This window comes from Mytilus galloprovincialis, chromosome 5 (assembly GCF_965363235.1).
Source record: "Mytilus galloprovincialis chromosome 5, xbMytGall1.hap1.1, whole genome shotgun sequence".
NCBI lineage: Eukaryota > Metazoa > Mollusca > Bivalvia > Mytilida > Mytilidae > Mytilus > Mytilus galloprovincialis.
The window spans coordinates 46,764,577-46,778,264 of NC_134842.1; the positions used below are offsets into that span (position 1 = coordinate 46,764,577).

The following is a 13,688-nucleotide window of genomic DNA, read 5'->3' on the forward strand; positions in this document are numbered from 1 at the left end:
GGAAAGTCCCTAATCACGTGGAAAAATCAAATGACAAAACACATCACAAACGAATGGACAACATCTGTCATATTCCTGAATAGGTACAGGCATTTTCAAATGTAGAAAATGGTGGATGAAACCTAGTTTCATAGCGCTAAACCTCTCACTTGTTACGATAGTCTCAACAAGTTCCGTTATATTTACAATGATGTAATGATCAATGATGAAACACCTTAAAATAATTTTACAAGTGCACAAAACTATACGGCAGGTATTTTTCTGCCTGTTTTTTTGCTACCCTTGTTTTGTATCTTTGTTTAAAGAAAGGAGAAGTACATTTTGTATGTAGAAGAGATAGCACAATTAAACAGATCAGAGATGAGGAACTTGAAAGGCCATATACTAGTAAATGTAAGCTACGATTTAAACAATCTTTGTTTTCACTTCCCTTCAGCTGAGAGATTTATTTTTGATCTCCAATCTAATTAGTTTTATATAAAAAAAGAAACATGTTTTAAATACAATTTCGCAAGAAATATTTCATAGATAAGCAAGCTAACATTTGAGTTTTGGTGTGGGGAAAAAAGAGGGGGTAAAATAAATTTGAAATACACAGACTTGATTCTTTTTTGTTTTTAGAAAAATGCAAGAAGTGTCCTTCCATTTCTACCTTAAATAGTACGTTTACTCTCAAATATGTGAATACAATATTATATGAATTCAATTGTTTAGAATTCAATTCGAATATACGTAAATGTACAAAAAAAAAAGAATGAATTTCCTATTTCATTATTGAATGAAATGTAATGAAAAAATGAATTTTGTCTGTTTCTACATATTATATATAGTTATTTATTTTGAATTTTTTAAACTGGTCATGCTTATAGAATTTTGAATAGGAAATGACACAATTGATACAATGTGATTTTACAACAATAACAAATACATGCAGTTGTTAACACTTATCACATGCTCGTGCGTTGGATTAAAATCTTACCTATTATGTGGTCTATTCAAACAGAATCTTTTACCTAGAACTGTACATTAAAAATTGATTTCTGATCATATTTTCATCGTCATTTTTTGTAATATTTATATTTCCCGTATTTGTTTTGATATAAAGCATAGTAATTGATCACGTATATCTACAAACATTATATTAACATTTCTTGATGATAATAACAAACATTATAAACTATGATTGTAACATAAAGATAAAATTAATGACCCGAATGCAATTGGCATATTTCTTTTCTATAATGACTAACATCGATATCCCCAATGTTCAAACTATGAAAGTTATCGAAGGACAAACGGAGTGAAAGGAGCAAAAAGCTATATATTTATATTTTGATATATGTTTAAAGGTAAATGACCCTTCGAATTATGTAGCCAAGTGGATTACTATTCTTTTAAAGAGCAATAGTATAGCATATTAATCTATTGCAATAAAAAATCATAATCTATAATACTAAAATAACGAGGTCCAATTTGTCAGCCGTCATCGGGTAAAAACGACAAATCAAATAATTCAACTCTATATATAGCTAATATAGGACAATGGTGTAGATTAAAAATTACACCACTCCAGACCCTTTTGTTTTCCACATAATTAATATTGCCAATAATTAACAAGCCGATACCAATAGTATATTCACCTGTTACCTATTACCTAGTCTGGTTCCCGATAGCAATATTAGTATATGTACACATATCCCAATATCGTGAGAGAGGATGCTAATAGCGAATACCTGGAACGTAGTACCGGGAACCAAGGTACCTATTACCTTATCTGTACGTTCTGCATTTGACAGGCGCACCACCAAACGGTGTATTTAGGATTTTGCTATATACCCGGGTCATAATCATTGTGAAATTGTTCCCTATTGTAGTTTTATTCACCAATCAGCAAGACTTTCTAAGATAACTAATATAGGACAATGGCTTAGGCATAGTTATATACTTTAATTCAGTCACGGACCCGCGATATTACGGGTGTGTACTTGTATCTAATAAAATTTGTAGATTAAGCTAACACAGTCCTTATATTTGTATAAAGTAACATTCATTTATAGTGGAAAATTGTTTTAACGTTGAATCAGCTACAATTAAAAATTGCTTGCTAGTCCCTCTCTGTGATTACCATTAGATAACTCTGGCTTTACCCTAATCAATCTATCATCAATGGAAGATAATTAATTCGATTTTCATTCATAGTCTTTTTCAAAAATGATGAACGGTTCTTTATATTGGTATGTAATAATTTTAAACGTTTCAAATTTATGAAATTATATTCGTACATCAATGGTTTTGATACACCAATAACAAAAAACTGAAATATATTGCATTGATTCATTTTGTAATTATTCAAAATCATATCAGAAATCTAAACTTAATTATAAAAAAATGAACCTGTTAAGGGGAGACAATACTCGCATAACTTTTTCGAATTGGCACATAATACCACGGAATGTCACTCTTGCATACAAATGGCACATCAATATAATTAATTAAGTGTGCAATCGTGCTCCACCTTCAATGATGATTCTAAATTATAAATATAACCAAAAGTTGTTAATCTAAAGATAGTGAAGACTAATGAAAGCTAAACCACTGTAAAAATATTTCTTTGCAATTTTTTAAAACTTCCTCAGAAAAATGCTCCAGCCACTTGACTTTCATAGCTAAAAATTAACGTTTTTACACAATATTTGGATAAAGTAGTTAAAGATTATTCGCTTCCCAAAGCGTAAGACGCAATAAAAATCGTATGCTTGCACAATCTTACCGAAATACGGATTTAATTAAGTCCAGGAGCCAATTTCACAAAACATCGTAAGTTTAAGTCTTAAGTGTTATACTTAAGACTTTCCTAAGTACAGTCCTAAGACAATTTCACAAAACATGTCGTAAGTTTTAATCCTACACTTAGGACCGCTCTTACGATTAAATCTTAAGTATTATCTTACGACCACTCTTAAGATATAAATACCGTAGCAACGTACTTTTATAACTGATAAAAAAAATATTTTAATGCTTCTGATTTTCATTTAAAGTAAAATTATTTCTGTTACAGGACTAACTTCAAGTACAACGTGTACAGCAGAAATACACATGGCCAATTCTCCTGAGGAAGAAGCAGCTTGTGAAATTGAAGAGGCTTCTGTTCCTCAAGAGAACAGTTTTTTAGAGAAGGATATAGGTATTTAATGAATTTTTAACTTACAATGTTGATCGACCTTTTCCGGTTTCCATGACAATTTACTGTCTTTGAAAACATAAATTGATAAATTCCATAAAAAAAAGGAAACCTTATTCATAAAATACTTGTATTGACTATTGTCTGCAAAAGGTACAGTGTAAACAATCAAAAGCAACATTTCAATACAGCAAATGACTATCTTTTATTTTTTTGATTATAAATATAAGTAATTCATGTCTCTTTTATCAATTTATGTCAATAACTTCAAAAAAATTCTAGTATATGTACAAAGAGGAAACTTCCAACCTACTGTGAGTAACTAACAAGCTCTATCACATATTTCAAATAAATCAGGGGACTACCCAAACAAGTCTTAATCGCTCAATTATAAACAGAGTTACTTTCATCTTAATGATTTAAATATTGAATAACCATACATTGTCTCGAAATATCAATGTTATTTGTACGAGGCTTAGAAACAAGTAGAAAGCAAGTCTGTGCCAAGCATTTCTTCCTGTTTCGAGCCGAGTACAAATAACAGATTGATATTTCGAGACAATGTATGGTTATTCTTTATATACTGCAACTCTTATAAGTGTTCTAAATGAAATATTTAGAATAAAAACAATCATTTTTTAATTTGAAGCGGACGACGTAAAATTCCCCGAACCTGTATGTTTTATTGATGTCATAAATAAAACTCTACGGAAATGCATTGTCAACGTCATAAACAAGGTGAAATACGGTCAGTGACTGTATATCACATATAAATATACAGTCAATGCAATTTGACTGCTTAAATAGGACAGCTGCAGTATATATAAAATTACATTGAGAAGTCTAAAGATGACATTATCTTTTCATTTTACAAACAATGACATTTGTGCATATATTTATATTTTATCTATTTGTTTTTAGTTAATTAAAGAATTCTTTTTTGTCTTAATTCCTGTATTTACAATAATTTATTTCAGTTTCAACCAATGAAAGGAAAAGAAAGTACACAAGTAGCAGTAAGTGTTATTAATAACCTTTTTCACAGCCATTACAGAAATATTTCTACTTGCTGAGAAAAAATGTAAACTAGTTTCAAATTACCCCTCAAAATTTTTCACTAACTATTCATGTCAATAAATAATGTAGGTTTAATTTCTTTCTTTTTTAACAAAAACATGCAGAGTTTATAAAATATTGAATTTCCTTACTTAAATTTTATTTATATCAAAAAATAAAAATTAAATTCAATAATTAATATACATGAATTAACACTATAAAGCAAAAGGAATTCATAATATGAAATTTGAACAGCAAAACAGGAACCTTTTCATAAACTTTCCGGTGGTTAACAATTTTTCACCATTCTAATATGATGTCCTTATGTAGCTATGTAAACAAAGCTGTGTTCTAATTAGCACAAAAATATTTGGACACATGCACACAAACCAACTTCTTGCATATTCATATTTTTAAATATTTATCATAATTCATGTTATTTATGAAAAGAACAGTATAAATGCTTGTATTACAGATAACTCCCACAATATGAAATTTGCTATATAATATATTGTATTGTTATTGAAGATGATCAAGAACTCCAAGAAAAGTTCCTTAAAATGGAGGAAGATAGTAATACAAAAATGGAGGACTATAGAAGACAAAAACTTTTGATTTTGGAAAGGTCTGCTGTGGCTGCAGAAAAGATGGCAGAAGATCTACACAACATTTATTTGTCATTGGCTCAGACAGAAATTATAAATGTAATACCACAATAGAATCATATTCAAAACAGTGTGGTCCTGGTCATTGATTGGCGACCTAAATTATCCCAATGACTGGGACAGATTAGGTGAACGTTTGTCTGTAACAATCACTGCTCACTATGTACTTTTTAAAGACACTGATTTCTGTGGGGTCACCAAAGGTTCTCAACACCTAAATAAAGCAATTCGAAAAACGAATCCGGAATAATACGATGTGTTGATTTATATCAATAATATAAATCAAAACATAAAGATTATTCCTGAATAATTTTTCGAATTATTTTATTGTTAAAGGCGTTAAGAACCTTTGGTGACCCAACAGTTTAAATTTTATAATAAGTAAGAAGTGAGCAATGGTTGTTACAGACAAACGTTCACCTAATCTTTCAGTCAATGGGATAATTTAGGTCGTCAATCAATGGCCAGGACCACACTGTTTTGAATATGATTCTAATTACTCTTGAAGTTGAAATATGGAAAAATATTTTGATAAAATATGAGAATATAGCTATATTAATATGCTATCAGATAAGAAAAATAAATAATGGGGTCATATAAATACTTATAGTATAACTAATCGCCGTATTTGAATATGAAAAATAAGACAACGCGTGACCGAACGACGCATGGATTAAACGAGTGCGCAGCACGAGTTTAATCCATAGCGGCGTTCTGTCACAAGTTGTTTTATTTTTGATATTCAAATACAGCGATTAGTTATACTTTTTATTACATTGTCAAATGTCTTTTTTTTTTTATGAAATTAATGAAGAAAATGTAAGAAACTATGTTTTTCCTACGCATTCCTAATTTGTTTTGATCCGACGTTATCAACGTCTTGACAACGCCTATTGTTGTATGACGTCAGAGAGTGAAATAACCACGTTTATTTCACATGTGAAATTATCGGTTTTATCTAACTGGGAAATCAATGTAATTCATTGCAACCAATGTAATAATACATTATAAATAGTTACAATATCTAGTTATTTCCCCTTGTACATGAGTTATCTAACCTAAATGACCAAATTGTTATCTGCTTAAAAAAAATACAAAATAAAGGGAAACACCATTTCTACCTTCAGTACTTAACAGAAGTTTTCATTTTTCACTTCTAATTATTTAATATTTTTAATATATATTCAACTTCAAGAGTGTTGTTATTTCTTTAGTACATGTAAAAAAAATTAAGATTTATCTCAAAAATTTACAGTAGTTATTGATTATCTTCTTCCATTTTCATAAAATGCAACTGATTTTTTTAATTGTCTTTTAACAAAATACATTTATAAGCTTATTTAAATAACAAGCATTGATATATTTTTATTTCAATTAGACCAGATGGGAAATATTTTATTTCAAACTATCAGAAATTGTCATATTTTATACTATGTAGTGTTCTTGAGTATTTCATCTACCTTTAAGGATGTACTTAGGTGATCTAAAGTCATATTTAATGAATCAATAATTAAAAATTGATACTTTGTGGTGAACTAGTAATAGTTGAGTATAAAAATAAGCCAACAATATTGACAGGTCATTGAGCTCCTTTACAAGATATCTGATTTATAAAATAAAGCAGAAGGCTGACTTACACTTTGATTTTATTTTCAACAGTATTATTTGGGTCTCAAATCAGAAGAAAGGAAATAAAAAATCTGCTTAAATATTGCCAAATGACCTTTTATGAGCTATTAAATCTTATGTTTAAAGATAGATAGATGATATGGGGCAAACTCTACCTTGTATCATATGAAAAAAAAACCAACTTGAAGATTCCAAACATTTGACACTTATTTAAAAATCTCACCTAAGTACATCCTTAATTTAAGATATATGTTATATTATCAATAAAATGCAACAGAAAATTTATCATTAAATGTATGGGTATTACATAAATGATTCATTTTATATTGAGTAAAAAGTTGTAGCAACATTTAAAATAAATATTAAGGACATTTTTCATTATACATCAAGAAATATTTGAAGAATTGCCAAATATTAAAATAAGGTTGTTACAAGCTCACATTCACTAAATATTTTTAACATATTTTCTTGACCCTGTTTTTTTTTTAAATTGACTGTAAAAAAAGAGTTGCATGCATTTCAAAGCAATTTAAGATCTTTCATGTTAACAAATATTTAATGTTGCTAATTCTTTTACTCATTATAAAATTGAATCTTAAAATCTTTGAATAATTTCATTTCTCAATGTGTTAGCAGCAGTGTTCTGTTGGTTAAAAACATGGTTATTCTGTAAAAGTGGCAGAGGTGGATCTCTGTTCAGTGGTACATTTCTGTCTAGGGCCAAGTTATGTAGTCTAAAGCAGGATTCAATGATGTTGGTGCCTCTCTCTGGTTTGTATGACAGAGCCCCACCAGTTTTATGCAAACATCTGAAAAGTAAATTATAATTCTAATATGACGTCCTTATTACGTTTTGTTAACAAAGCCATGTTCTAATGAGCACAAAAAATATGTTTGACACATGCGCACAGGCTTTTTATTTTAACGTTATTTCCATCGTTATCCTTTTAAATATTTACAATTAAGCAGCTAACATAAACTTTCATCATATATTTTTATCAAACAACATATATGTACCCTGCTCGTAGTTTTTAAACTTATCAAATATGAAATGTAATATACTGACTCCTCGGGGAGGAAACGGGAACAGCCAAACATTCTTACAGTATTTTCGTACGCTTCGACCTATAAATATGTTGTATTTGTCATGTTAAAATCGAAATAATTCCTTCATGTCATGCTCTATGCTCATTTTAACATGGGTAGGCATTATATTTGACCACATTTTACACCTCGCTAACGCTCAGTGTAAAATATCGACAAATATAATGCCTACCCATGTTAAAATAAGCATAGAGCATGACATGAAGGAATTATTTCTTAATTGACAAATGTATATATATCTTTCACAATAATTATATTTGTGGAAAATGAACTGATTTTTTAATTTTTTTTATGATGTATATATTTCCATTCTGGTGGATACTGATTTTAGAAATAAGCAAAAGAAATGTCAAAGAAGGTTTAAAATGACAAATAGGTACATTTGAATTGTTCATCTTTTTCACAATGCTTATTATCAAAAACAGGTATCAAGTATGAATTTTGATGCATAATTTTTACCTTTCTAGAGTTATGGTCCTACAAAGGAAAAATAATGCTCAATTACAAGTGTAAGTGTCAATGATTACTTACGTAATAATGTGCTTTGTTAAATCTCAACCACTATTCAAATGCAATATTGTTTGTCACAAAATATGAAAAAATATATATGGAATCCAATAGTACTCTTGTTATATTTTTATTTAAGTGTTTTACCTAAACCTTTGCTTCAGAACACCAAAAGACCGCTCCACTGTACTCCTGGTCTTACAGTGTGCTTTCTGGAACCGTACCTCCTGAGGTGTTGATGGGTTACCAAGTGGTGTTATTAGCCACGACTTCAGGGGGTAACCAGAATCCCCTAGGAGCCAACCGTTATCAACTGATGCTTCCATATGTCTGAATAGTCCTGATTGTTGCAGGATGAAGGCATCATGGGTACCTCCTGGCCACCGTACAACAACATTGGTAAATCTAAAAAAAAATCGAATAATCCAGTTAGTGAAGAGGTTTTTCTTGGGGTTGGGGAGGTCATGCATTTGAACACACACATACACCCTTATTTTGGTATAGTGGTATATGGTTGGATTACCCCATACCCTTGGTGGGGAACTCTCTTTATTTTTTTAATATGACTAGATCCATGCCTATAATAATTTGAGTTTCAATATTAGTTACTAGTATCAAGTAAGTTTTTCCAGATGAATTGAATAATTAGATAAAGGAAGATGTGATGTGAGTGTCAATGAGACAATATTCCATCCAAATAACAATATTTATCATCCTTCCCTAGGCCTATATCACCCTGCTCTGTCGCTCAATAATTCTTGTATCAAGACTTCAAAAAGAGACCAGGCGTTATCAGCAAGCATGTATTGGTGCATTTTAACAGATGTTAATGATATTTGATATTTGTATATTAATGGACAAATTTGTAAAGATCCTTGTAGTAAGACACAGATTCATTCATTTTTTTTAAAGAGATTCATTTAATTTCCATATTGTGTCCTTTTAATAAGTTTTTCACAAGTACAGAAAAAAGCAAAAAAAGTGTCAATTCATCAGTGCATTATGTATATTTTCCATATGTTTTTTAGCTTACTAGTATAATATAATTTACCTCAATTTATGATCCACCACTGCTTGAACATTAATTGCATGGTAGCCTTTCCTGCACACATAGCTCGGCTCATCATCACCAGAGAGACCCTGAATAGGGATCAGTGTGCCGTCTATGGCCCCAATTACATTAGGAAATGATGCAATCTTAAAAAAACCTTCTTTGACAGCTGGAAGATCTGCCCCTCCAGGAAATTGGATGTTACTTAATGACGAGTTAAATGCAGAACATACTCTGTGAATTATTCTAGAGGCAGAAGATGTTGATATTCCATGAATATCACCCACCTCTGACTGGTAGTCTCCTTTAGCTAAAAATCTGAGAGTGGTCAGAACCTACAAGTTTAAATTATTTGAAATTTTAATTAAGGTTTATATTCACCATCTTTATATAATTAATAAACCAATCAAGAAACTCATGTACACCTTACAATTATTCAGTTCACAGTACATAAAATATAGTAGACCTATTGCTTATAGTTTCTTAGTGGCAAACTAAACAAAGGGAAAAAATAGAGTTCAAGGTCAGACGATCCATGCCAGACAGGACATATACAGCGTACAATTGTTTCCATATGACAATTTTAGTTGACCCATTGCTTATAATTTAAGAAAACCTATAAACACAAAAACTTCACAATCAGCAATGAACCTAGGAAATAAGGGCAAATCATACCTTCAAGGCTGACATTTACTTAAAAAAATATTTCCGTACCCCAGATATAGTTGATTTATTGCATATAGTAGACACAAGCTGAAAACTGAGCAATGAAACTTGAAAATGAGGTCAAGGTCAGATGACACGTCCCAGTTATACATTTACACCTTATAGTCATTCAATACACCAAATGTACTGGACCTATTGTTGATACATAAAGTATCTGAGATATGCGACAATGGACTGCACCAACAAAACTTAACCTTGTTCACTGATCCATGAAATGAGGTCGAGGTCAAGTAAAAACTGTCTGAGGGTCAAGATACGCTCATACTAAACATAGATATCCCATCACTCATAATTAGAGATAAATCACTATCACAAATAATGTTAATTTTCTTTAAGTAGTTATTAAACCATGAAAATGAGGTCAAGGAAAATGGACATGTTACGGACAGAAATTTTGTAAAATACTGATAAGATCTGATAAAGCTTTTAAGAAGTGATGTAACGCTGCCATCGCCGAATCACTATCCCTATGTCTAGCTATTTGCGACAAAAGTCACAAGCTCGACAATATAAATTAGCCCACTATATAATGCGGTATGGGCTCTGCTCATTATTGAAGGTCGTAAGGTGATCTATAACTGTTTGTGTTATGTGGTCTCTTGTGGAGAGTTGTCTCATTGGCAATCATATCACATATTATTACGAACAGTTCCCCCTTTTTTTTTAAAGTGCCAAGTGTATTCATTTATGTATCTCAGTTATTATGCATGTCATTACACGAGAATTGAAATAATACTAAACATGTATCGAGGTACACTGAGGTGTTATATTTGTTAGTAGGTTATTCTCTATTGGAAAACATTTGATTTGGTGCATAATGTTACTCTTAGATTTTGCTAAAAACATGCGAGACATTTAGAACTCACGGGTACCCGCACAAACCATCCCAGTGTAGGGTCTGGATGTGGGGTTTATCATTTTTGCTCATTTTTCAATATACTAGTATTCTGTTTTATGGGGTCTATTTGTCTCCATTCATTATACTTATTTGCCTAATATTCTCTATTTTTTAATTCTTTTCAACAGCCTTTTTTACAATCAGAGACATATTATGATAGTTTTATCTTGGGAATATGGTAAAGAAATACAATGAAATAACATCAATAAGCATTATTTTTATTTTTTTCATTGTTTGAAATCCAACTTAATCAGTACGTATTTACATATAGCAGCTCTGTGCAGTCTCAGCCTTAGAATTGCTTTTATGGAAACATTTAATGGTCATCTAGACTATAATACAGACAGACACAAAAACAATGTGAAAGATGACCCATTATGTCATGGGACATATGATATACTGTGCCATGGCTGAATGAGGAGATAATAATGCAAAAATAACTAAATTCGCTACAGTGAAACTTGAACGTGTAATTAAGTACCCGTGCTGAACTTGAACCGGGGAATTTCTTTCTATGAAATGTATAGTGACTTAAACATGTTAAAAAAAGTCATGAGCCGTAAAATGAAGCTCAATCAGATCCATTGTTGTTAAGACGTGCTTTATTTTCAAAGACATTTTAAATGCATGCTGTATACATCTTTAATACTGCATGCAATAAAAATCGGGTCAGCCCAATTATTCCAAGGCCCATCAGTCCGACACCGTCTTTGTTCAGAGTCCGATACTGAATAATTGAGCTTTTTTTTTTTCGATAATTAGTACTGATTTGAAGAGGATAATCCCTTTAGTTAAAACTGATCCTCATGAGAGTTATCAAAATAGTGATATATTCGTAAAGTACTTGGAATATTATAATGTTGCTTAATGTTCAGTGGCAAATGTTACATTCATATTCCGGACGAATGAAACAATTATGCATTTTGCCAAGGTAGGTTAATTAGTATCTCAGTATATTTAGTTGGCCAATGATGTAATAAAAAAAGGATCGATGCTCTAAATCTTGATACTGTCGTTCACGTTCAATTTTAATTATAATCATTCTATCTTTAGATCCAGTGTTGTTATTTATCATTTTCCCTATCGAGTAGAACCCGGCAGATGGTATATGGTCAGAGAATACGACTGGTGTAGTAAGAGTTTTTATATATATGGATGGTATTAAAATAGCAGATAATTAAGCTTCATATTATAGAAGGACTGGAATGTCATAATCATTTATTTCTTGTAATATCTAATTTCTGAATATGTAACATGCAATTTCTTAAAATGTAATTAGTAACTTCCCCATACCGCTAGGTCAACAATAATTTATGTTTGACCCAAGTCAGGGTCCTACAGAGCAATGGTCACGTTGTCGTTGTTCATATATGCCCATGTAAAAATTTGTGTGTGTTTTGTTGCTGTTTTTATTGTGAATGTTTGATATGTATCACTGTGTATGATGTATTTAAGTGCGTCTGCTTTTAACCCACCAGTGAGAACTGTACAACAGAGTTGAGTGTGTAAATATATATGTTGGTCTTTGACAACTGTAATGTTTCTACGACAATAAAATATTTTAATTTAATTTGTTATATAAAAGAAGAAGTTAGTTTTCTCTTGAAAAATATTTTTCAGTTTTCATATCGTAACATTTCATAGCTGACCATACACCATACGAAGGCCGTAAGGTGTCTTTACTTCTTCATTATAACCCACAAGGGGCTTCAGACCCATCATGGGCATACGCTTTACAGTGGCGGATCCAGAAATGTTCATAAGTGGGGGCCCACTGACTGACCTACCTCCAGTCACGCTTCATTGATTCCCTATATAAGCAACCAATCCCCCCCCCCCCAAAAAAAAAAACTCCGCCTCTCCTTTAAATCGCATAAACTACGCCGAATATAATTAAATTCCATTTGCAACTCCATGAACTCTTTATTGTAATTTTGTTCTAAAAAGGATGAAAGATTGGACAAAGTGAACTTGGGACGAGTGAATGCAAGTGTAATATCCGGTTGATGTAGAGGTCGAGGTCATGTTTTATTTTGGTTTTTTTAAGATGAGGACAGACGGTTATATTATATTATAAAATAATGTTATTTCATTTAATACTTTACCTGTGTGCTTGTAGATATAGACATAGAGCGTCTAGTAGGGGTCTGTATCATCGGAGAAACTAGGTCTATCAGTTCAAATACTGTGGCCCTTGGAAACCGGTACCGTTTGATCATTTCTCCATCATTATACAGATCCAACGGATTCGTCCGGTCGCGAAAAACCCTTTCTCTTCTAAAGTGGCGTCTCAGGAAAAGGATTTGTAATGCCGCAGCCATTTTGTAAATACTTAAGATAATCGTAAGAGTGGTCGTAAGTATCTCGTGGAGACTTAAGTGTGGATAGAGGCACTCTTAACTTTACGACCAAAGTTGGTCGTAAGTTTTGACGTAAGTTCTTTTGTGAAATTGGTTTTTGACTTAAGACTTGACTTAAGTGTAATCTTAAACTTACGATGTTTTGTGAAATTGGCCCCTGAACATTTCGACATTTCTTCGTATATATATATATTTTTTTTATCGAAAACCGGTTTTAAACAAATTACAAGTACGTGTTAAGATCCGACTAAATACCTATTTCCTGATATGGTCAGGTAAATTTGCTACTATAATAGTATCGGAATAAAAAAGAAAATGTATAATATAGATGTGCCATTTCGTTCATTCACTGTTTTTGTCATATATTTTTTTCTATTTGTATCCATCTGATTAACTAAGCCTTTTACCCCTTTTTTATTGTTCGATCTTATATGGTACTATAGCACCACTGTACCAAGTTTGACGAGGGTCGGGATCCCGCTGAAATGTTTAACATCGCAACATTCTATAT

The 13,688-nt window shown here is 31.4% G+C and overlaps 1 protein-coding gene across 1 annotated transcript; it reads left to right on the forward strand.

Moving 5' to 3' along the window:
* Nucleotides 1-3,063: 3,063 nt before the first annotated feature.
* Nucleotides 3,064-5,256, forward strand: LOC143075926 (uncharacterized). The gene is made up of 3 exons (XM_076251511.1): nucleotides 3,064-3,184; nucleotides 4,159-4,197; nucleotides 4,766-5,256. Exons 1-3 carry the CDS (start codon nucleotides 3,097-3,099, stop codon nucleotides 4,954-4,956), a joined length of 318 nt encoding a protein of 105 aa, XP_076107626.1. The 5' UTR covers nucleotides 3,064-3,096; the 3' UTR covers nucleotides 4,957-5,256.
* Nucleotides 5,257-13,688: the final 8,432 nt, after the last annotated feature.